The sequence below is a fragment of the Entamoeba histolytica genome, genomic scaffold (assembly GCF_000208925.1).
Source record: "Entamoeba histolytica HM-1:IMSS scf_1104750516639 genomic scaffold, whole genome shotgun sequence".
NCBI lineage: Eukaryota > Evosea > Mastigamoebida > Endamoebidae > Entamoeba > Entamoeba histolytica.
The window spans coordinates 77,371-99,346 of NW_001914868.1; the positions used below are offsets into that span (position 1 = coordinate 77,371).

Consider the following 21,976-nt stretch of genomic DNA (forward strand, 5'->3'; position numbering starts at 1 on the left):
AAAATCCCGAAAATAAATCCCATTACTCAACAAAACTCACAGAAAACAATCCCATGTTTTTTTCTTTGATAAAACTTGAATGTCTCTTTCAACATTACCCACAAAGAAATTAAGAGATACTAAAAATAGGTCTACCTGAAATCTTATTTTCAGATCAAAGGTGTGAGACTATGACTTCCACAATCAGATTACCAAAGAAAATGAGTGTCTATTATTCTCAATTCAATGACATCCTGTTTTCAGAAGAAAAAAAACAATTAAATGAAATGGAAATGTGGTTGGAAGTTCAAAAGTATTTAGGTCAATGTCAATTAGTAGCAATAAATTGTTTGGATGTGAGCATATCTTCTACTCTTACTATTTGGAATTGTCAAATCACTGTAACTCTCAGTAATGACTTTCCTCATCTTTTCGTTATTTTTCCGAAATCGTTCGGATTTTATATCAACAGTCAGCCAAACCAAATTGTTTTTGATTATTTTAATTTTGCTTTAATTGCACTCCAATCAACTGACCATTGTTTTACCCTGAAATTTACTTCATTCACAGAGTTCTCTTTTAATGGTTTGTATCCCTATTTCTATTTCCTTCCCATTTATTATCTCTGACTTTTCAGATTGTCCTAGTCTTGTAATTACATTACCTTTAATCGAAAATGACCACAAAATGACAAATATTAACTTAAGTATCACTTCCAATAATGTCATGTCTATTCACCCTCGATTCTCATCTTTTTTCGAAATATCTGAAGTTTCTAACTCACTGGAACATTCAGTATACCTGAAAAGTACACAAGGAATGCTTTTTCAAAATTCTTCATTTTTAGTTATTTTATCATCTCTTCCAGATTCTTCAATATTATGTGATGAGGGAAAATCATCTTTTCTTATGAACTCTTCAACGTCATTACTTCCGATAGTATCTGACCGTGTTTCTTATTTTTGTGGTTATATGACTACTTATTTATCCCTAAACGAAAAAGTTCCTTCGTCGTGTCTTATCTTCATTAATATGAAAAGTCAAAACATTATAAATGAAATCCTTAGTTCAATTTCTAAAACTTTGTCTCATTGCAAAGTAATTACAGTTATACGAATTAATAATAATGATATTGTCATTAAGGACCAATTCGAAAGACTACCTAGTTGTATGTCTGATCACACAATTATTCCAGTTCCTTCTCAGTCTCTTTTAGAACTTATCAAAACGTATAAAAATGAAGAAAAAGAAATTGAAGTTATTATTGCTACTGATGAAGTGAAATTTCAAACCGAAATATTTCCTTTGATTAGGGAAGGTCATTCAATTACATTATTGTGTACAGAAGAAGAAGGAAAAATGCAAAATGACATCAACCTTTATCATGGATTAGATTGTTCTGTTATTCACCATGAATTAAATGAGTCATTCTTACAAAAAATATTTGAAAGAATTCGTCAGAAAGAGAAATTAACAAACATTAAATATAATGAAAATGCAATAGCAATACAAAACGCACCAAAAAGTTTTGTAAAAACAAGAAAATCACTTATGTTTATGTGTCCTGCTATGGAAATCAATGAAATCATGTTAGGAAATAAAATACCAGAGAGAAGTCCAATTAGTTGTGTTGAGGCTGTATTATATTTATTTCATCAAATGAAACAATGGTCGGTTTGTGTTCCAAAGTTAAATGCAAAGACAATGATTAGAGAAGAAGTTGTAAAACGTAGATGTATAAGACAAAAAACAACAGAAACACGGAGAGGAGGAAGGTGTGTTGCAACTCAGTTAACTCGTGGGTGTAGAGACCAATTAAAAGAACAAGGAGTTTATAATAGTTCATTGTGTGAAAGAACAAAAGAAATGAGTGATACTCAAAGAGAAAAGACTAAGGCAAAAACAGCTCCACGAAGAGGATTAGTTCGAATGGATGGGGTGATAGGATTAACACGAGAAGATAAAATAAAAAAATTTCAGAATGTAATTCAAAAAACACAGTCAGATGTTCTTGGTCTTGATTCAATTAAGTTAGTTGATGTTAAGGATCGAATTGTTAATGGATATTTGAAGAAGTATCAAGGGAAATGTATTCCAATGAGTTTTAATGATGATGTTCAACGAATCATGGAATCTCAGAAATGGGAAGAGATTGGTGAGCTTAAAGAAGGAAATGTGTTTGTTTCAACTAATAAAATAGATGAGCTTTTAAACAATGTGGAAATCAAAGATTGTGAAAGAAAGGGAGAAAGGAAGGTGTGGTTTTCAAGGAGTTCAAGCATTGGACCTAAAAAAAGAATGGAAGATTTTGATGTTTTTGTTGAAGATATGAAAATGCTCAGTAATAAAACTTCAGAAAGTATTGCATTTTTTGGAGTATTTGATGGACATTTAGGAACGTCTACTGCTGATTATTGTTCATTTAAAATATATAATGAAATAATTCGGCACAAAGAATTTCCAAACAATTTGAAAAGGGTTGTTTGTGATGCTATTTATTCAGTAGAAAATGGATTTAAACCACTAGCAGAAAAACTTAGTGCTAATGCTGGAACAACAGCAGCAATTGCATTAATTACTGAACGAAATATTATAACAGCAAATGTTGGAGATACAGAAATTGTACTATGCAGAAAAGGAATGGAACCAGAAGTGTTATCAACACGACATATTCCAAAAGAAGAAAATGAAAAGAAAAGGATTGAAGAAGCAGGAGGAAAAGTGTATAATAATAATGGATGGAGAGTTGAAGGATTATTGGGAGTTTCAAGAAGTATTGGTGATGAACCATTAAAGACATGTGTTACTTGTGAACCATCTATTTTTGAAAAAGAGTTAAAAGGAGATGAAGAATTTCTGGTTATTGCAAGCGATGGGTTTTGGGATGTATTTAGTTATGAAAATGCAACAGCCATTATTCGTTCTTTTCTTGAAAAAGAACAATTTGTTAGTGGGGTTGATGAAGATGGAATATGTTTACCAAAGAATTTAAAAGATATGGCACGGTATCTTGTTGATGTAGCAATCAAAAGAAAGACATTAGATAATGTCACTGTTTCAATTTGTTTTTTCAATAATCATTGTTGAAGTTATTTATAATTATACTTTAATGGTTTTTTTTTATTTTTAAGTTTGAGTCTTGATGAACTATTTAATGAGATGATAAAAAAAATCTAATCATTGTTAAAAAGTTACATGAAGACATTAGAACCATTTTATTTAGCCAACGTTGCATTATACTTAAAAGGAACAACATTGTTTCAATCATTTATAAAGATTAGTAAGAATTGTGAGAATGCCATTAAAATGCTTCACATTAATCCATATAATGTAATAGCATATCTTCCATATTTAATAAAAGTTATTACTAACATCAATGCCTTATATATCAATGCTTTAGAGGCACAAGAATTATTAACAAGTGAAGAAGTTGAAAAGATAACATGGATTGATTCAACAAAAAATCAATGTGAGATATCTAAATTGAATGAAACAATATCTGAAAAGGTTTTGAATGTGAGGATAAATAACTCTCAAATACCTTTTCTTTACAAACTAAAAAATGTACAAAAAGTTATTATTGAACAAATTACTAATATCAACAAACAAGGTATTGATGTTTTAACACATTTACAAGTTGTAAAAATGTTAGTATTATATTTCAACACAATTGACCAAAAGAGTATTGATTTGATTGTTAGATATTCTCAACAAAACCCACATGTTGTTATTCATATTGTTGTAGATGATGATGTTTGTAATAGAATTGGAGAGACTAAGAATATTCATTATTTTAATTATATTAAACAAAAAAAAGATATTGTAAGTGAAGAAGTTATGACATTTAATAATTATATACTTGAAGAAGAAACAATCCTATTTCGATTAAACAAATGTCTAATCAATAGAATAAAAAAAGTTAGGATTGAAACAGATATTTTAGATAGCAAGTCATTATGCTTAAATAATTATCTAATTTCAAAATTATCAATAACAATTCACAAAGGATGTACATTTTTGTTAAAACTTCCAAGTGGATTAGAGAAATTAAAAATTAATGCTCCAAAGTGTATTGTTTTGATGAAAGATACTGAAGATTGGAGAATTGCATCAATATCATTAAAATGTGATATTAGAATAGTTGATAATGAGCTTAAAGAAGTATCTAAAGTACAAACAATATATATGAATAATTTTATTGGTAATTTAGAATTTGTTTCATATAATGGAAAGTATAAATTCATTGGAGCATGCAATTTAGTAACATTACATCTTGAATGTGCTTTTGATTACCTTGATTTAAAACCCAGAAATGTTGGTATGTGGTGGAAATATGATCTTAAAGAATATATAATTATTAATAGATGGTGTAATTGTACTATCAATTTTTTATCTAGCTCTGGATGTTTCAAACATTGGTTTGAGTCTGGAGCTTATGAAATGAAGATACTTTTTGATACACAAGAAAAAATGACTGTTAATCAATTAGTTGCTCATGTGGGTACTCATTATTTGAAGGCACGCGAGTTAATTAGAAATATAGATAATAATACATTTTATAAACATGTTTCAATGGTATATAACACTAAACCAGATATTCTTCTAGAATTGAGTGGTGGTTTAAAGAAAATAAAATGCCATGTTACAAGATATTTTGAAATGATTTATGATGATGATAGTAACAACCATGAGTTAAAACATGGTGTGTATGTTTTTAAAAGCAAAGAATTAAATGAATTAGACAAAAATTTTGTTAGAAAACACATTTTGAAAGTATTAACGAGAGATAGAAAAATAATGGTAGATAATGAAAGTAGTCTTGAAATAAAAAAAGGAGAAGACTATTTAATCTTTAATGATTTTCTTGTTGGATATGGAAGTAAAAACAATAAATCTGGAGTACTAAAGATTCCTGTTGATGAAGATGAAGTTGCCATTATTTATTTTAATAATTCACTTTCAATATCTACTGATTCTCAGATGTCAAAAGTTGACAATAATCAAAAGGTTTTGTACAAAGACTCGTTAAAAGAGAACAAATACAAACCAAAGGAGATGAAAAGATTATTCAAAGAAAATAAAAAAGAAGAAGCACTTGAATTGTTAGATTATGAAAATGAAGAAGAATATCTTGATGAAGAAGCTGAGCAATATTTATGGAAAGAATAAAGTAAAATAGTATTTTTAATTCAAACAATTGAGTTGTTATGAGAAAGAGTAAGTATTGGTTTATTGAAATTTTGTTATTTCTTCTAATAATTTGAATATGTTGAAAAGTTTTTATTGTTTATATCAACATAACTTCATTTATTAATTGCTAGTCATTTATATCAATTGAGTCATAATTTCATAATAATGGAGTTAAAAGAATAATTACACGATTTCTATTCACATTTCTACACTGTAAGAGAATGAATATCCAATCAATTTTAAATCATAACAATGAAATTTATTTGTTATTATTTTGGTGTATTATTATTAATTAATTTAAAATGATATCATATTTATTTCTTATCTTTTTATACTTGAACAGATGTATTGATTTATCAGAACATAATAACATCTTCAATTATGAATAAAATAGTTTGAATATACATTGATAATTACATACAATGACTCAAGTATTTGTATTATTTTGAATTTTCTCATTAAAAAAAAAACAAATTTATAGTATGTTTCAAATTAGAAATCCAACAACCATATTAATTTATACATCATATAAATTAAATTGATAAATCTTAATATTTAAATAATGAGAAGTATGGTATTATATTTCATTCATGAACAAATTATACATCAACTAACAAGTCAAAATAGTATTTGTTTGAACATTACCTATTACCAATAACTAAAATCAATCGAAATATATATCGTTAATGCATGTTTTGATATTAGACTATTTAATAAACTGAACAACAAGAATGTCTTCAGGAAAGAGTAATTCACTATTAATAAAGAATAGTATTAGAATTTAACCAACCAAAAAGTAGAATAAGAAGAATAATGTCTTAACTAAGAGCATATTGAATTGTATTATTGTAGAAACCAAGTTTTATTTCAATAATTCACTAAAAGTAAATAAACAATAATATAGGTGATAGTGTTATTAATCAAAAAATTAATAAAGAAATAAACAAACATTGATTATGGATATATTTATAATACTTTACATGGAAATAAAAATGATTTAGTCAATTAAATCAATTATATGACTCTTTTTAACAATGGTAAATTACCTTCCTTTGAACATACTATGTGTTTTCTGGTTATTTCATGATCTATTTGATCGGTTTTATTATTTTTTGATCTTGTAATAACTAAATTGGGTAATACATTTGTTTGATTTTGAACCTCTGTATTTTCATCTATTTCATCATTATTATTTGAAGTAGTTATACTTTCATCTACCTCTTTATCAACATTATCAGATACTTGTAAGTTATTAGGATCAGAAATGTGTTTATAATCAACTTGGATTTCTGGTAGATTAAAGACATCATCATCAATATCACAATATCTTCCAGGTATTGCATTAAATACTAAATCATCTTCACTACAATTAAAAATATAACATTCTTCTTCTTCTTCAAATTGTTTTTGAATTGTTTCATTACAAACATAACTTGGAAGATATTCCATTTCTTTTTCAGTTGATTTTTCTTTAATTAATTTATGATCTAAACTACTTTCTTTTTGAATTTCATTATTTTGTATAATACATTGAATTCTTTTATTATTCTCAAATGATTTTAAGACTTTATCTTTTATTTCTTTTTGACAAATAAATTGCATTGCAATAAATTTTCCAGTCTCATCGTCACTTTTAAATCCATCTTCTATCATTGTTTTTATTTTATTAATAACTTCTGAATCAGTTATTTCAAGTCTTTTTATCAGTCCAAAATCAAGTGTTATAAATGATGAATATTTGTTAAATCGTACATTTTTTATTGTTATCCATCTATCCTTCATTGGTTTTATATTATTTCCTTTAATTTTAAAAGATACTGATTGACAAATCTTCTTTAAATAATTCATTCCAACCCAACAAGTTTTACTAATGGAATTAATAGTATTTTTAACTTCAGATGGATTAAACCCAGTAACCATTACTACTTTGGTTATTGGTGTGTTATTTTCTTCTAAACGAATAGTATCAATAACATAACCAATAATCTCAAAAAACATTCCTTCTTGACGAAGATATTTGTTAGTATCTTGTGTAATAAAATTAATTTCTTTACTTGGTTTATTATAATAAATACTTTGAATAAACTTTAATTCTTGTTGATTCAAAATGTATTTCTTTCCTTGATTAAATTCTCCATTTGTTTCATATTCAAGCAAATATCTTCCTTGATTATAAAACAGCCATTTTGTATTATTTGAATCATTACTTTGAAGATGAATAATTAAATATTTTTTCATTTGTTCATTTTTTAAAATTTCATAATCTTCTACTAATATATTGTTAATAATGACTTTCATGTTTGGTTTAGCTATTTTCATAAATGGTACATTAAACAATCTTCCTTTTGATGAAAATAATTCTCGTTTAAACCAGATGAGATAATAATCTTCCCCTTCTCCTATTTCTATCCAATACCCATCTTTCGTATCTCCTAATGATATTATTTCTCCTTTCATACTTTTTCCATTTAGATTAATAATCTTATCTTCCTTCCATTCACTTCTTATATAATCAAATTTGTTTATTATACCTTCATCTTCGTTATAAGTTGATGTTTCCGAATAATGTGGATTTTGCATCATCATCCCAGTAAATTTTGGTTCAAGTAAATGAGATTTTTTAAGTTCATAAGTATTGTTGTCTGAGTAATAAATAAAAATTAAAAAGTATAATAAAAAACTATTAATTTATTGTCATGGAGAATTTACATACCACCATCCAACAAATAATAAAACAATGTATGTCTAATAGTCCAATTAACCTTGATTTATTAAATAAAATTAACACATGGTATTGTAATGTTGTTGTTAATAAAAATAATTTAGAAGAAAAAGAATTAATTGAAGCAACCCTGTTTGAGATGTACTCAACACTCTGTCAATACATTGAAACTAATAAAAATGACCCAAAAGTATTGTCTCTTCTTGAATCTCTTCATAATATAATTTTAAAAGAATATTTTGTTCATTACAGTTTCATGATTAGTTATTATGCACCATGTGAATTAAATAAAATTAACAAAGAACCTAATCAAGCAATTAAAAACTATTCAAAGTATTTAATATTTATTGAGAAAGTAATGTGTCTTTCACCTAAAGTAAATTCAGCATTTTATTATCTTCAATCAGATATTAAACAAACTATTCCTTTAATTGTTAATGCTCTTACACTTCCTTATCCTGATTTATTCAATAACACTATTAATCTACTTCTTCATTTTGATCCAGAAGATATTCCTCTCCCTAAGACTATCATTCCATTATCAATCTATTTAAAATCAATATTTAAAAACAATGAAGTTAAAATAATCTATTCATTCATTCAACATTTACTTGGACATTCTCTTCATAAACATCCTTTACTTGATGCTTTATTTGGATTAGACAGAAAAGAATTAATAACATCACGCTTAGATGAATTTCCTATTCAATTCTTCATTGCTAATATTAATATTATTGAGTTAAATCCATTATTACTCAATCTTTTACAATCACCATACCAACACCATTTTATTCAAATATTACAATTAATTCATTCCCCATTATTCTCTACAAATCCAGATCAACTTCTTCAGTTTATTTCAACACCTTTTTATTTCTTTGTTCTATCTTATTTCATTCAACTTAAAGATGCTCCTTTCCCCTCAGCAATTATTGAATGTTATAAAAACCAACATGAAAATCTTATTCCAGTATTATTAGAAGAAGCAATTAAACAAGGTGGAATTTTAGCTGTTAAATCTATATTAAAAGTATGTGCATTATCAAATGTAGTGTCTGACAAAACAAGACATCTTTGTATTTGTAAAATAGCATTATTTATGAATAAGAATAAACCATTTGCTGATGAAATTCGTAGATATGGTGAATTCTTTGGAATGATAGAAGAAAACATGAAGAAAGAACATAACACTTCAAGTGAAAGTTTCTTTATGTCTCTAGCAGCATTGAGTGGATATGATATTTTATTACTTTCACAACATTCAAGACTTAAAGAATTTATTATTGAAGCTCTTCAAAAACCAACTAAAGGAAGAATTACCTTTTTAATGATGCTCAATAAAACTTTTGAAGGAAGAAAATTATTGAAAGAACGAACAAATGAAATAAATAATATAAGAGTATTAGTTCAAAAATCTCTCATTAAAAATGAAGAAGGAAAAGGATTACAATTATTTCTTCAATCTTATGACAATTTAACAAATGTTAACCAATTGTAAGGAAACAATAATTATATCTTGATTGATTAAATCCTTTTTATTTATTTGAAAATTTAAGTTTTAAATTAAATCTGAATTAATAGCAAATCTTTCTCAAGTTCTTTATAATATCCACTTCTCATACTATCAACCCTTTGGAGTGTTTTTATAAAATCTTTTACTTCTTCATTACTTAATAATTCTATGGTACTATCAATTTTCTTAGTAATTTGATATAACTCAACCATTGTAAATAATACCCATTTAGAATTTGGTTCTATTTCATTTAATTCTTTGATTTTATTGAATTGTTCTTTTAAAATATTCATCCACTCTTCTTTTTTATTTAATTCATTATAACATTTCATTCCAGTTCCAAGAAGCCATCTATAATAAATCCATGCACTTTGATCATTTGGTTCAATATAAAATGCATTTAACAATAATGTAAATTCTGACTCAATAACTTTTTCTAATTGTAAGTTATTATAAGAACTAAAGATAACACTACGATGATGCCATGCACTATAATTACTGAAATTGTTATTAATTGAATCTGTAATAAATTTTAAATCTTCTTCTTGGCTTATTTTTCCTTGTTCTAAAACCCATAAATAATATCCCCAACAATGAACTATTTTATTACTTTTTATTACTTTATATATCTACATTAAATTAACAAACAATTTCTTGAATCTTTTCCAATCATTTTAGCACATAATTCTCTTTCTATCTCAAATTTCGGATGTTCCATTTTAGAAATACTCCATTTTCTATGATACCAAATAACATATGACTTGGAATTTTTGGGGAGAAGATTCTTTGTTAATTCCAATTCATATGATAGAATCTTATCATTTTCATTCTCTTCTTTCTTTAGTAATTCTTCTATCATTTCTTTCCTTTCATTCCAATATTGATAATCCTGTGAAGAAATAGTAAGTAATTCGGAATTAAGTTTTAATTGTTCTTCAAGACTTCCTGTTTTATTTCTATATTTTTCTTTTAATTCATTGAATATTTTAATTCTATTTTGTGTTTCTTTTGCTGCTTCAATTTGTATTTTTTCTGCTTTAGTTATTCCGTGCTATATTAAATAAATATCTTCCTTCTTTTCACAAATGATACAAACCATTCTCAACACAATAAAATCTCTATTTTTTTGTTTTTTTTTTAGTTTATTGCTTTTCTTTTTGTTTATGTTTTATTAGAATTATACTATACTACAACTTGAGAATTTCATTTCTAAGTGAACAGTCAATATCTTATAATATAACACTTCTTTACATAATGGGAATAAAACAACTCCTTCCTTTTGTTTCATCCATCATCCATAAATCATCAATTGATAAATTTAAAAATAAAAAAGCTGCTATTGATGGTTATGCTTTACTTCATAGAATTGCAACAAGAAATCCTAGACAAATTGTATTGAACAACGACTATTCTTTCATTGTAAATGGGATGTTAGAATATCTTAAATTCTTTAATACACACAAAATTATACCAATCTTTGTTTTTGATGGTGCAACTTTACCTTCAAAAAAAGGTGTTGAAGAAGAACGTCTTAATCGAAGAAAGTCTGCTTATTCAAATGCATTGAAATATGAAAAAGAAGGAAAGCAAATTGAGGCATTAGTCTGTTGGAAACAAGCAATAGATATCACCCCATTTCATGCATCAAAAGTAATTAATGCGTTTCATAAACGAGGTGTTCAATGTATTGTTGCACCTTATGAAGCTGATGCACAGATGGCATATTTATCCAGAACAGGTTATGTAGATGTTGTCATATGTGAAGATAGTGATATGATTCCATATGGTTGTTCGGTTGTATTATTTAAATTAAATGTTGTATCAAATACATGTGATGTGTATCAAGCACAAGACTTACCTAAAACACCATTTGGAATTAATATTACATTGTTCCAACTTCAAATTACTTGTATATTATCAGGATGTGATTACTTTCAAGGAGTTAATGGAATTGGATTGAAAAAGGCATTAAAAATAGTTGGAAGTTGCAAAACAATCAAACAAGTCATTTTAAGCTTGAAAAAAAATTATAATAAACCATTACCAAATAACCTTGAAGAACAGTTAAATGATGCTCTTTTTACATTTAATCATCAATACATTTATGACATTGAAGAAAAAACAATAATTCCATTAACAGATTTTGAAGGCAATGAAACTACTGAATTAATTGAACGAACGCTTGGTAAAAAATTAGACCAAGGAAGTGTAATTCAAATTGCAGAAGGAAAGATTGACCCCAATACACTTGAGCCATTCAAAAATAATGAAATAGATATTTTTGACCTTGAACCAATCCCTGAAATAAAACAATTCCAAACATCACAAAAATCACCTAAATGGTGTGTTGATGATATTTTGAAAAAAGTTCATCCTCAAAATGAAGAAAATGAAGATAGCAATGAATTAGTGAGTGGGGAGGAAGAGTCAAAATTAGATAGTCAACCAATCAGCGAAATTAAAATTGAAGAGCCTCAATCTACTGTGCAGCGAAAGGATGATTTTCATGAGGAAACTGAAATAAAATCTAATATCATTGACAATGACCCATTTGAACCTGAAAATTCTTTTACTTTTATACAAGAAGATTTAACAAGTTTGAAACGGGTAAGGTACGAAGAAAATAATGACGACGAACTAACAGAGTTAAGTACTTTCAGTAATAAAACTCCTTCAGATATTGAACAACCTTTATCTAAAAGAAAATTTGAGTGAAAAGATTGTTTTATATATTTCTTTACTGTTTTTTTAAACACAATATGAATATAAACAATCAACTTATTCATGACAATCTATCAGTCTTAAAAATTAACTTATGGGGATGGTTCTTAATAATTATGCACATATTCTTTAAATCAACTGATACATGCCCAACTTCTAAATTAATAGGAATAATACCTGTTGTTTGTTTATCATTGAATAAGAGAGTTAAAGTTTCTGAATCACTTTCCCCTAATTTAGCCATTCCTTGGGTTGTTTCATATAGCCATGTGGAATAGTATTTAAAGTTTGTGTTTTTAACAATATCACAGTTTTCGTGCATGTCTTTGCCAGATAAAAGGGAGAGCATGAGCAGAACTTTCTCAATGAGATAACCTTTAGCTGGAATACCCAATCCATGATAAAGGTATTTACAATATTTGCTTTTAGGCTCTTTAATTAAACTATCGAATTTAAACTCTTCAGGTTGATTAAACTGAAAACAGGCTATAGGAAGACAGAATGTATCATTTAACCTATTGTTAACAACATACCCAAAAGGAAATCTTGATACCTGTCTTGAGTCTATAACATATGTTAATAACAATGCACTTCCATACATTTTTGAAAGGGATGCATGAGATGCAAAATATTCTCCTTCTCCAAATTTTTGCGTATTTCTTCTTTTTGTGTCAAATCCATCTCTCATTATTGACTCTGCATTGTTCCAGCTTGTCCCATGCCAACATAGGAATCCTTTTGTATTTAATGCTTTAATAACTTTGTTTGTTAGATTCTTTTTAACTAAATCTATTAACTTACAAGGATTGAATAAATTCATATTAAAACTGATGGTTACATTGTCTCTTTGTGAAAGTCCAGATTGGTTAAGGTATCGACAAATATGTTTAACAAATTCATATGAAGTAATTCTCTCAATGAATTCTTCAATTAAATGGTCAGTATTGAAATAAAATTCATTTCTTTGTTTATTTCTTTTCAAGGCAGATTGAGATTTACATCTCTCCTCTTCTACTTCTTTCTCTTTCTTAATTTGTTCTTTTTGTTTCTTAGTTATCTCATACTTGTTAGTAAAGAAATAAGTACTACAGTTCTGACAAAATATCCTTTCTAAAGTTTCTTTATTTTCTTTACCAATTTCGATTACAGTATGACAACTTGGGCATACAACTGTCTCATCATCTTCTTCTTCTAAACAAAGAAGAGTTAACAAAAGGTTGTACTGCTCTAATGTCTCTCTGTCAATAACTCTTTGTAATTCATAAAACATTACTTCACTATTACAACGTTCACAACATAGTCTCTTCTTTTTTTCAATAGAGTATTTTACTTGTTCACACAAACATTGTTTACATAAGCTATGTGAGCATTGACTAAAAACAATAAATTGGTCAATTGACTTAGTCACTTTGCAATGAAAACATTGAGCTTCTGTATGAGATAAGAAATCTATTTTCATATCGTCAAGAATAAACTGAATCATAGCTCGTTGTCTGTGTTGAGGAGATCCAATAAAAGAGAACACATGAGTATTATCAATATATTCTAATTTATCTATATCAATCATCTTAATATCAAAGTCATTTACTATATCAACCAGATACAGATACCATCCATACAAAAATCCTACTCCATCATTTTCTTCTTCAATTTCATTTAATCTATTAATTATATTATTACCTTGTTCCTCTGTAATCCAAATACAACTCATAGTATAATCATTATATGAATCATTTTGATTAATAAATACTTCTATTGGAGGTAATTTGTTAATTGTAATCTCTTTCTTCACAGAATAAGGATATTGAATAAACTCATCTTCAACTAATTTTAATATAACCCCATCTGGAGTTTCAACAAAAATCTTCATTTTAAGTTGCTGTGTTGTTTCATCAATACTGGCTATTCCTGGAAATGCTGAATTTAATATTTCATATTCTTGTTTTAATTCTTCTATCTTCATAAACTAATACCTATAAGTTTTTTTTTCAGTTTGTATATGGTAAAATTACTTTGAGTTTTTAGTGTTGTGAAGTTTCATTTCATAAAACATTAAAATTAATGTTTTAATTATAATCAACTTTATACCTTCAATATATAACAAATAAAATGAATGAAAAATTCAGATAACAATCTCTAAATCAAAAAAACAGTAAAAACAGTAAAAAAAAGTAAAACAAAAGAATTAAAATAAAATAACAAAAAACAAAAAAAGAAATTAATCAAAACAATCAAAATCAAAGATATTAAAAACAATATTATATAACAATAATTAAAAATGTAATATTTTTGATTTACAAAACACGAAAAGAACTGAATAAAAAAAGATTGAGAAAAAAACAAGGATATGGGAAAGAGACAATTGATATTATTAGTAGGATTACCATATGTTGGTAAGTCATCAATACATAGAATAGTTTTTGGTAAAAAAACACCTGGAGAAACAACAAATTTAAAACCAACACTTCATATTCAAAAGATAAAAATTGAAGGATTAAATAGTATGATGGAAGTGTGGGATATTCCAGGAAGTATTTTAATGGAAATGGATGAAACTATAATGAGAGAAATCTTAGAAGAAACGATTTCAGTTGTATATGTTTTTACATGTCAAACACAATCATTTTCAGAACAAATGAATTATATGTCTGCTTTTGTTGAATTAGCACATTCAATTAATGATAAAATTATATTTGAATTTTTACTTCATAAATGGAATTCAGAAGGAATTACTGATGATAAAATTAATATGAAAACTGATGTTGAAACACTTAGTAAACAAGCATTACTTAATAAAAAGATAAATATTGATTTTAATGTTACACTAACTTCTATTTATGATAATTCTTTATATTCCTTTTTCTCTTCTTTATTGAATATTGTTTACATTAAATCTTCTGTTTTTAATGAATTGTTAGAAAATTATGTTGAAAAATGCCCAGCAAATGATGCATTTCTTATTCATATTCCAACTCGATTATATATTGCTACAACAAAAGGAAATTCATCTTCTTATGGATTTTGTAAAGAAGCATTTAACTTTTTTATTGATGTTTTTTCAACTTATTCATCTGAACAACAATTGGAAGAAGGTAAAACAATGATTCAATGTGATAATCATTCTCATGTGTATTTAAAGGTTGTATCTCCTTATCTTTGTTTAGTGATGTTACTTGGTGATACTCAGGAAAGAGATATTGGGTTGTATGATTACAATTTCACTATTTTGCAAAAAGGAATCGAAGAGTTGCTTGGCTCAAATTAATAGACAATTTCTTCTTCTTTTTACCATCTTATGTTCATTATTACTCTTTTTCTTCTCATTTTATTTGTTTTGCTAATATATTATAAAAAACTATTCATTACTATTAAATAACTATTAAAGGGTTATATTAAGTGATTCATTTTTACTATAAAAAATAGCAAAATAAACTAAAAATGAACCATAAAGAATAAACAGAGAAAGTAAAAAAGAAAAACCCTTCAGATCAAATAAAGTGCACTTGACAATATCATGTCCAAGGATAAGAATAGATCATCTCACAATCAATCTCATAAGGCTCACAGAAACGGATTCTATAAACCAAAGAAATCCGCTTACATGTCAACTAAAGGAATGAATGTTCAAGTCCTCAAGAACACCAAAGCTCAACGTAAATTCGCTCTTGCTAAGAAACTTGAAGCTAAGAAAGCTGCTAATAAAGAATAAATTACAAATATGGTGTTAAATTACTTCTAGGGTTTAATTTTATAAAATATAGTTATATTCTTTTCATCTCTTTATACCAAACAATAAATATTGTTTTTGGTTAATTTATTATGTCAAAAACAAACTGTTTAATACAATAGCTAAAAACAAAAGAATTATAAAGATAAATATTCATTAGAACAAAAGAAGTGTGGCTCCTTGAAAAGAGTCAAACTGACATTCATCTACTGGTTGACTTAATGGTTGTGAAGGAGAATAAATGTATTGATTAAATTGAGGGTCATTGAGTATTGGGTTAGTGTCTCGTGGTGGTAAAGGGAATGCAAAGTCAGCAGGTGAGACAGTAGAGGAACATGATGATGATGATTGAGAATCATAACAAAATAATTTTACTGGAAGTGGAATATTCATTTCGCAGCTTCGTCTTCTGGACGTTGTTTTCATATTGTATTTATCTTTTAGTTTCTCTATTCCCCTTTATATCTTTGACTTTTCTGTTGGTCTAGTCATATAATCTTCGTTTAATTAAGAAAATCACTTTTACCAAGAAACACATGATTATTCCGTACATCCTCTTAAGTCTTTAGTTATTTTCTTTTAGTTTTGTCTTCTTCTCTTTAATTTACTAAAGGCATGATGTACGGAATGTATTGTGATAAGTAGAGTAATAGCAAGTCAGTGTTTTGGTTAAGAAACGACATAATCTTGTTATCTGTTTTGTTTGTATCTTCCATCAATGTCTTATTCTATGTAGTTTAACAACTAAATCCAATAGATCGATGAGTATTACAGATTATTAAAAGAATTAGAGAAGACATAAAATATCACAAAGACAGTTATTCTTTTAGTTAAATTATTCTGTTTTGTGAGTTCATAATTTAATTATTACACTTAGAAGTAAATAAATTTCTTATTTGAAACTTTAAACAATACTCAAAACATGTTATTTTTATTTATTAACACTGTTATTTTCTTTATTCTAATTTCAAACAATGGTATTACTTGATTCATGTTTATTTGGTGTTAACTATACTAACATCTTTTCATTAGACAATCTTTCTAAATGTATTAAAAAGTGATGTTATGTTCAAACCTATCCATTTCTTGATTGTTGTTCTGATGTTTTAATAAAATAATCAAAAAAAGAATTTTTGTGTTATTTTTTGTATTTAGACTAAGAAGAATGAAATAAAGATAATACAACGTCATTACCTTTCATCATAGATGAAATAGAACCTTAAAGTCTAAAAAAAAATGTGTTTGAATTTAAATTACTTTTTATTGTTTTGAATTAATTTACTTTTCAATTAAGACTAATACCAAAAATAATAAATAAAATAATAAAAACGAAAGCAAACACAGTTTGATAAAATTAAGAATAACCATAGAGAGTTCTTCCTTGTCTCTTAAGGGCATAAACAACATCCATAGCAGTTACAGTTCTTCTTTTAGCATGTTCAGTATATGTAACTGAATCTCTAATAACTTGTTCAAGGAATTGTTTAAGAACATTACGAGTCTCATCATAAACAGCTCCATTAATTCTCTTTACTCCTCCTCTTCTGGCGAGTCTTCTAATTGCTGGTTTAGTAATTCCTTTAAGTGCATCTTGTTGTGTTTTAGTTCTAATTCTTTTTCCTCCTTTACTTGCTTTAGCCCCTTTAGAACCTTTTCCAAGAGTTACTCCCTTTCCTCCTTTACCTCTTCCTGATCCTGTATCCGTTGCCATGTGATTATATCACAGTTAATGATTTTTTAGTTTCTTTCTGCCTTTTTATACCTCTGTTCTTTTCTTTTACCATTTTTCTTCTCTCATTTTTTTTAACTATACTTATTAACTTTTTTTGCTTCTCTTTTACTATCTTTTTTTTTATCTTTTTGCAACTTATTTTGAAACATTCATTTTATAATTACTCTCTTTTTCTCCAATTTTTCAGGAATAATATCCTACTTTTTCTTTGAAAGTTGATGAATTTGGAAAAAAAACCCTTTTTCTATTTTTTTCACTTTTCCTAATGATTCAATCTTATAAAGAAAAGAGAAAAAAATTGAAAAAGGGTTTCTTAAAATAGTAAACTAATTAAAAAACACAAAATACACAAAAAATGTTATCTGTTTAAAACAAATAACAAGCAAAAAATCACTCAATGGAAAAGCAAAACCAAAAGGTAGAAAACGTGATGAAACAAGAGAGGTGGTGGATGGGTAATAATGGAGAACAAGTACGTGTATTAGCACCTATGGTAGGAATAGTTTGTTTTATTGTATAATAAAATGAATGTACGATTAATATTGATATATAGTGTACAATTAGTTATAGGAGTATGGCTCTTGATGCAGGAGCAAGTGCTGTATTTACTGAGGAGTTAGTCTCAAAACGGTTATGTGAATGTAAAAGAGTGGAAAATTCTGGGATTATTCAATATATTCACAAAAATGATGTTATGCTTACTTTAAAACCAGAACAACAATCAAAAACAATACTTCAATTAGGGACATTTGATGTTGAAAGTTCAGTTAAATGTGTTTCATTAATCCAAGAGGTATGTGGAATTGACATTAATTTAGGGTGTGGAATGTGGTTTAGTACTAAAGGAGAAATGGGACAAGCACTTGTTGATAATAGAGATAAACTTGAAAAAATCGTTAAAGCTCTTGTTGGATTAAGTAAACCTATATCAGCAAAGATTAGACTTCAACAAACCCATGAAGAAACATTAGAATTTATTCAATGGTTATATTCATTAGGAATAAGCATTATCAGTTTACATGGAAGACATCACAAAGAGTTATATGGTGTTGATTGTGATTGGGCAGAGTTAGAGAAATTGGTTAAGGATTGTCCTTATGATCTTATTCTCAATGGAGATATTTGTAAACAAGAAGATATCACTAAATTACTTTCATTTGGAAAGAATGTTAGAGGGGTGATGATTGGAAGAGGATCAGGAATACATCTTGGATTATTTAATCCACAAGGAGGAGATTATGTCTTTGATGAGAGTAAGACTAAAATGAGAATGACTGATTTTATTCAAAGGGCAATAAAAGATGGATTGAGGTTCACAAAAATTAAATTTGTTCTTCTTCAAATCATTAGATATGAGAAGGATTATCCATTCGGGTCATGGAGAAGAGAAAAAACAACACTTAAACTTAATCAAATAAATCAACGCATTTCATCATCAAAAACTATTGAGCAATTGATTGATGCAATATCCCTTCCTGAGTTGAAGAAAGAATTTATCCAATCACAAAACACAAACAAGAGTATTGAAGAAGAAAAAAAACTAAAGTAAAAGTGATAAATCATATTAATAGAATATTTTTGTTATTTGAAATTAAAATTTTTGTTATTTTAACAACATTTATTCAGATTTAACGACGGTAAATAACAAGAGTTTATTATATATATTGAACTATTAACAAGTTTATAATTAACACATTCAATTAAAGTAACTATTCGTATTGTTACTTTGTTGTTTTTTTAACTACTGTAAATAAATACAATTCTCATTGTTAGATAACAAAGAGAAGAAAATAGACTAAAAAACATCAACACATTCTTGATTAATAACTATTTTAACTAATTTCTTGAATATAGATAAAGTTTCTAAGTATTTGAGCTCATTCATACGTATTCAAAAGAGTTGTATTGATCTTGATTATTACATAAACCATTTGAAGAGAATATAAAAACAAGAAAAAGAGATATTGTTTGAAAAGTATGTTTTTAATTGATGATATTAACATTCGTATAAATGAATTGTTAACAAAATAATAGTTTTTGTGATTAATAAAAGAAAGAGTTGAGAGAGATTGATATAACATATTTTTTTAAATGAATTAAACACACAGTAAAAATATTTGTTATAATGTTAAGAATAGAAAATTTGTGAGTAAAGACAAAAGAGAATAGATGGATGTTATATATAACAAAAATAACAATAACAAAGGTTATTTTAATTTTTCGTTCAGCGTTGGAATCAATTAAGATTCTTCGCACGATTGGTTAAATAAATTGTCTTCCTAATTGACCAATCAATAATTTTGAGATTAGAAAGAACTAGGAAAACAAGTAATTGTCCACTCACCATAACGCTTTTGTAGAAAAGGATAAGTTGTAAATAATAATTTAAAAAACTAAAAAGAATAGTACTAATTGTGAACAACTCACAGACCGATCACTATTTTTAGAGAAAAAGAAATTATAAATCTATATAAGAAAAGCTAATAGCGAATAGTTCAGGAGAGAAAATAAAGAGAAAAGATCTAATGACTAACAATCATCTCAACACTATCAAATGACCAAGATTGCATCTGCATTTAATTATAAGATCTATCGATTATCTGACCAAAAGATTATTGATGTGGATTACACCAGATTATTACCTGAGAAAATCCTCACAAAAATGTCAAAAATAGAGTTTAGGTGTTATTTGAAAGAAGTTAAGAAAAGAGAAATGCCATTATCACAACAAGAAATTCTTTTAATTAAAAAAATTGATAAGAGAATCAGAAATAAAGAAACAGTAAGAAAGTCAAAGAAAAGATTTAAAGAAGATTTTGTTTTTGAAAAGGAACAATATGAAATTCTCTATCATAAATACCAAGAAGTTAAACAGAAAAATTTAGAAATTATTAAATTATTAGAACAATGTGGTCATTCAAATGATACTGTTTGTCAACTAAAAGATCAAATGAATAATCTTAACCACAATTTTGTTCAATTTGAAATCTAGTTTATTATTTCTTTCTAATATATTCAATACAGAACATCTTTCTTAAAGAAAACTTATTAGAAAAAAGACAAGAAGAAAAAGAAGCAATAAAGTTGAATATATTTATTTCTTCCTTGACAAGCTCCTATGTCTATAACAGTTTCTAATTCTTTGAATTAAAGATATTTTTCTAATCATTTTTTTTTTGTTATCTTTTGTTTAGTACATCATCTTTTCTTCCTTTTTGGTTTTAAATAAGATTGTTTTAATTATCACAGAATTTGATACATTTATTTGTGAGTCTAACTCTTGTAAACAATCCACTTAATATATCCTTTAATAATTTAGTATAACTTCATTAAAGTAAAGATGTTTCATGATGTTGTTCTATTTTATATATTATTTTTTATTTTATAGACTAATAATCAAAATAAACATTACTTTAAGATATAAAGATTTTCACAAATATAAAAATATTCAACTAATTTGTTAATTCCTTTTTATCTATTTCATTATTTAAATGAATCAAATGTTGTAACTTCATTTAATTAATATTTTAGTATTTTGGTAATAATAAATATTAGAAATGGATTAATTCAACATTATTTAGTGTGTTTTCAAAACTGAACAATATCAGACTGAATATATATATTGAAAATATAACTTATACTTTCATTTTAATTCTACTCTGTGTGACAAATAGATTTTAATTCAAATAAGCACCACATTATATCTTAATTGTTTCTTTTAATCTTTCAAATTGTTACAAAGGAAGTGTCAATAATTTAATTAATAAATGAATAATTATTGAGCGAAATAAATAAAAATTACTTAATTAAGTGTTAATAGATTTTTCATATATTCTTCCATGATCAGAAGATACTAATCCCATCTCTTCGCTGTTTAAAAAAGAGTAATCTTTTTGTTTAACTTATCATTTATGTTTGTCTTGCAAATTGAGAAAATCACTTCTTTGTTTTATTTTTTCCTATTAATTTCTTCTCATCCTTCTTCACTTATTCCTTCTTTTTAACCTTTTGTTTATTTTCTATCTTAATTTTAAACATTTTCTTTTTCCTTTTTTCTTAATTTTATGAATGAGAGAAAAGACTATTTCATTCCCACTATATTATTGTGTTTAATTTTCTTTTAGTCTTAACCACATCTTAGCACATAATTTTCTTTGGATAATATATATTTCTTTAATTTATTTATTAACAAATATCATTCTTATATTACAATATGTAATATTCTATCAGAATATCTTGCTCCCCCCTTTGCAGCTTTACCTAATACATTTCTAATTCAAAAAATACCATCATAATCAGATAATAACTGGGAGAGTTGAAGAGTGAATTGTATTAATGTTTGTGTGTAGTGTTTCAGATGTGCTACCTTCGATCTAAATGATAGAAATTTTA

At 26.4% G+C, this 21,976-nt stretch overlaps 12 protein-coding genes across 12 annotated transcripts, besides 2 other annotated features; 8 read left to right on the plus strand and 4 right to left on the minus strand.

Moving 5' to 3' along the window:
* Positions 1 to 705: 705 nt before the first annotated feature.
* EHI_023140 (protein phosphatase domain-containing protein) lies at positions 706 to 3,066 on the plus strand (the record flags this gene model as incomplete). Its single annotated transcript, XM_650566.2, has 1 exon — positions 706 to 3,066. The coding sequence occupies one exon, from the start codon at positions 706 to 708 to the stop codon at positions 3,064 to 3,066; it is 2,361 nt and encodes a 786-aa protein (XP_655658.2).
* Positions 3,067 to 3,174: 108 nt separating this feature from the next.
* On the plus strand, positions 3,175 to 5,148 carry EHI_023150 (uncharacterized protein; the record flags this gene model as incomplete). The annotated part of the gene is made up of 1 exon (XM_650565.1): positions 3,175 to 5,148. One exon carries the CDS (start codon positions 3,175 to 3,177, stop codon positions 5,146 to 5,148), a length of 1,974 nt encoding a protein of 657 aa, XP_655657.1.
* Positions 5,149 to 6,183: 1,035 nt separating this feature from the next.
* EHI_023160 (uncharacterized protein) lies at positions 6,184 to 7,755 on the minus strand (the record flags this gene model as incomplete). Its single annotated transcript, XM_001913403.1, has 1 exon — positions 6,184 to 7,755. The coding sequence occupies one exon, from the start codon at positions 7,753 to 7,755 to the stop codon at positions 6,184 to 6,186; it is 1,572 nt and encodes a 523-aa protein (XP_001913438.1).
* Positions 7,756 to 7,910: 155 nt separating this feature from the next.
* EHI_023170 (uncharacterized protein) lies at positions 7,911 to 9,389 on the plus strand (the record flags this gene model as incomplete). The annotated part of the gene is made up of 1 exon (XM_650564.2): positions 7,911 to 9,389. The coding sequence occupies one exon, from the start codon at positions 7,911 to 7,913 to the stop codon at positions 9,387 to 9,389; it is 1,479 nt and encodes a 492-aa protein (XP_655656.2).
* A 65-nt stretch (positions 9,390 to 9,454) lies between these two features.
* On the minus strand, positions 9,455 to 10,611 carry EHI_023180 (Rab geranylgeranyltransferase alpha subunit, putative; the record flags this gene model as incomplete). Its single annotated transcript, XM_650563.2, has 3 exons — positions 9,455 to 10,002; positions 10,053 to 10,455; positions 10,588 to 10,611. The coding sequence occupies 3 exons, from the start codon at positions 10,609 to 10,611 to the stop codon at positions 9,455 to 9,457; spliced, it is 975 nt and encodes a 324-aa protein (XP_655655.2).
* Positions 10,612 to 10,658: 47 nt separating this feature from the next.
* Positions 10,659 to 12,119, plus strand: EHI_023190 (exonuclease I, putative; the record flags this gene model as incomplete). Its single annotated transcript, XM_650562.1, has 1 exon — positions 10,659 to 12,119. One exon carries the CDS (start codon positions 10,659 to 10,661, stop codon positions 12,117 to 12,119), a length of 1,461 nt encoding a protein of 486 aa, XP_655654.1.
* Positions 12,120 to 12,186: 67 nt separating this feature from the next.
* EHI_023200 (uncharacterized protein) lies at positions 12,187 to 14,088 on the minus strand (the record flags this gene model as incomplete). Its single annotated transcript, XM_650561.1, has 1 exon — positions 12,187 to 14,088. The coding sequence occupies one exon, from the start codon at positions 14,086 to 14,088 to the stop codon at positions 12,187 to 12,189; it is 1,902 nt and encodes a 633-aa protein (XP_655653.1).
* A 384-nt stretch (positions 14,089 to 14,472) lies between these two features.
* EHI_023210 (GTP-binding protein, putative) lies at positions 14,473 to 15,390 on the plus strand (the record flags this gene model as incomplete). Its single annotated transcript, XM_650560.1, has 1 exon — positions 14,473 to 15,390. One exon carries the CDS (start codon positions 14,473 to 14,475, stop codon positions 15,388 to 15,390), a length of 918 nt encoding a protein of 305 aa, XP_655652.1.
* A 249-nt stretch (positions 15,391 to 15,639) lies between these two features.
* EHI_023220 (uncharacterized protein) lies at positions 15,640 to 15,834 on the plus strand (the record flags this gene model as incomplete). Its single annotated transcript, XM_650559.1, has 1 exon — positions 15,640 to 15,834. The coding sequence occupies one exon, from the start codon at positions 15,640 to 15,642 to the stop codon at positions 15,832 to 15,834; it is 195 nt and encodes a 64-aa protein (XP_655651.1).
* A 1,342-nt stretch (positions 15,835 to 17,176) lies between these two features.
* Positions 17,177 to 17,568, minus strand: EHI_023230 (histone H4). Its single transcript, XM_650557.2, has one exon. It carries the CDS (start codon positions 17,561 to 17,563, stop codon positions 17,207 to 17,209), a length of 357 nt encoding a protein of 118 aa, XP_655649.1. The 5' UTR covers positions 17,564 to 17,568; the 3' UTR covers positions 17,177 to 17,206.
* Positions 17,569 to 17,981: 413 nt separating this feature from the next.
* On the plus strand, positions 17,982 to 19,133 carry EHI_023240 (dihydrouridine synthase (Dus) family protein; the record flags this gene model as incomplete). Its single annotated transcript, XM_643418.2, has 2 exons — positions 17,982 to 18,086; positions 18,138 to 19,133. The coding sequence occupies 2 exons, from the start codon at positions 17,982 to 17,984 to the stop codon at positions 19,131 to 19,133; spliced, it is 1,101 nt and encodes a 366-aa protein (XP_648510.2).
* Positions 19,134 to 20,246: 1,113 nt separating this feature from the next.
* EHI_023250 (uncharacterized protein) lies at positions 20,247 to 20,576 on the plus strand (the record flags this gene model as incomplete). Its single annotated transcript, XM_650555.2, has 1 exon — positions 20,247 to 20,576. The coding sequence occupies one exon, from the start codon at positions 20,247 to 20,249 to the stop codon at positions 20,574 to 20,576; it is 330 nt and encodes a 109-aa protein (XP_655647.2).
* Positions 20,577 to 21,375: 799 nt separating this feature from the next.
* Positions 21,376 to 21,713: a repeat region.
* Positions 21,714 to 21,781: 68 nt separating this feature from the next.
* Positions 21,782 to 21,956: a repeat region.
* Positions 21,957 to 21,976: the final 20 nt, after the last annotated feature.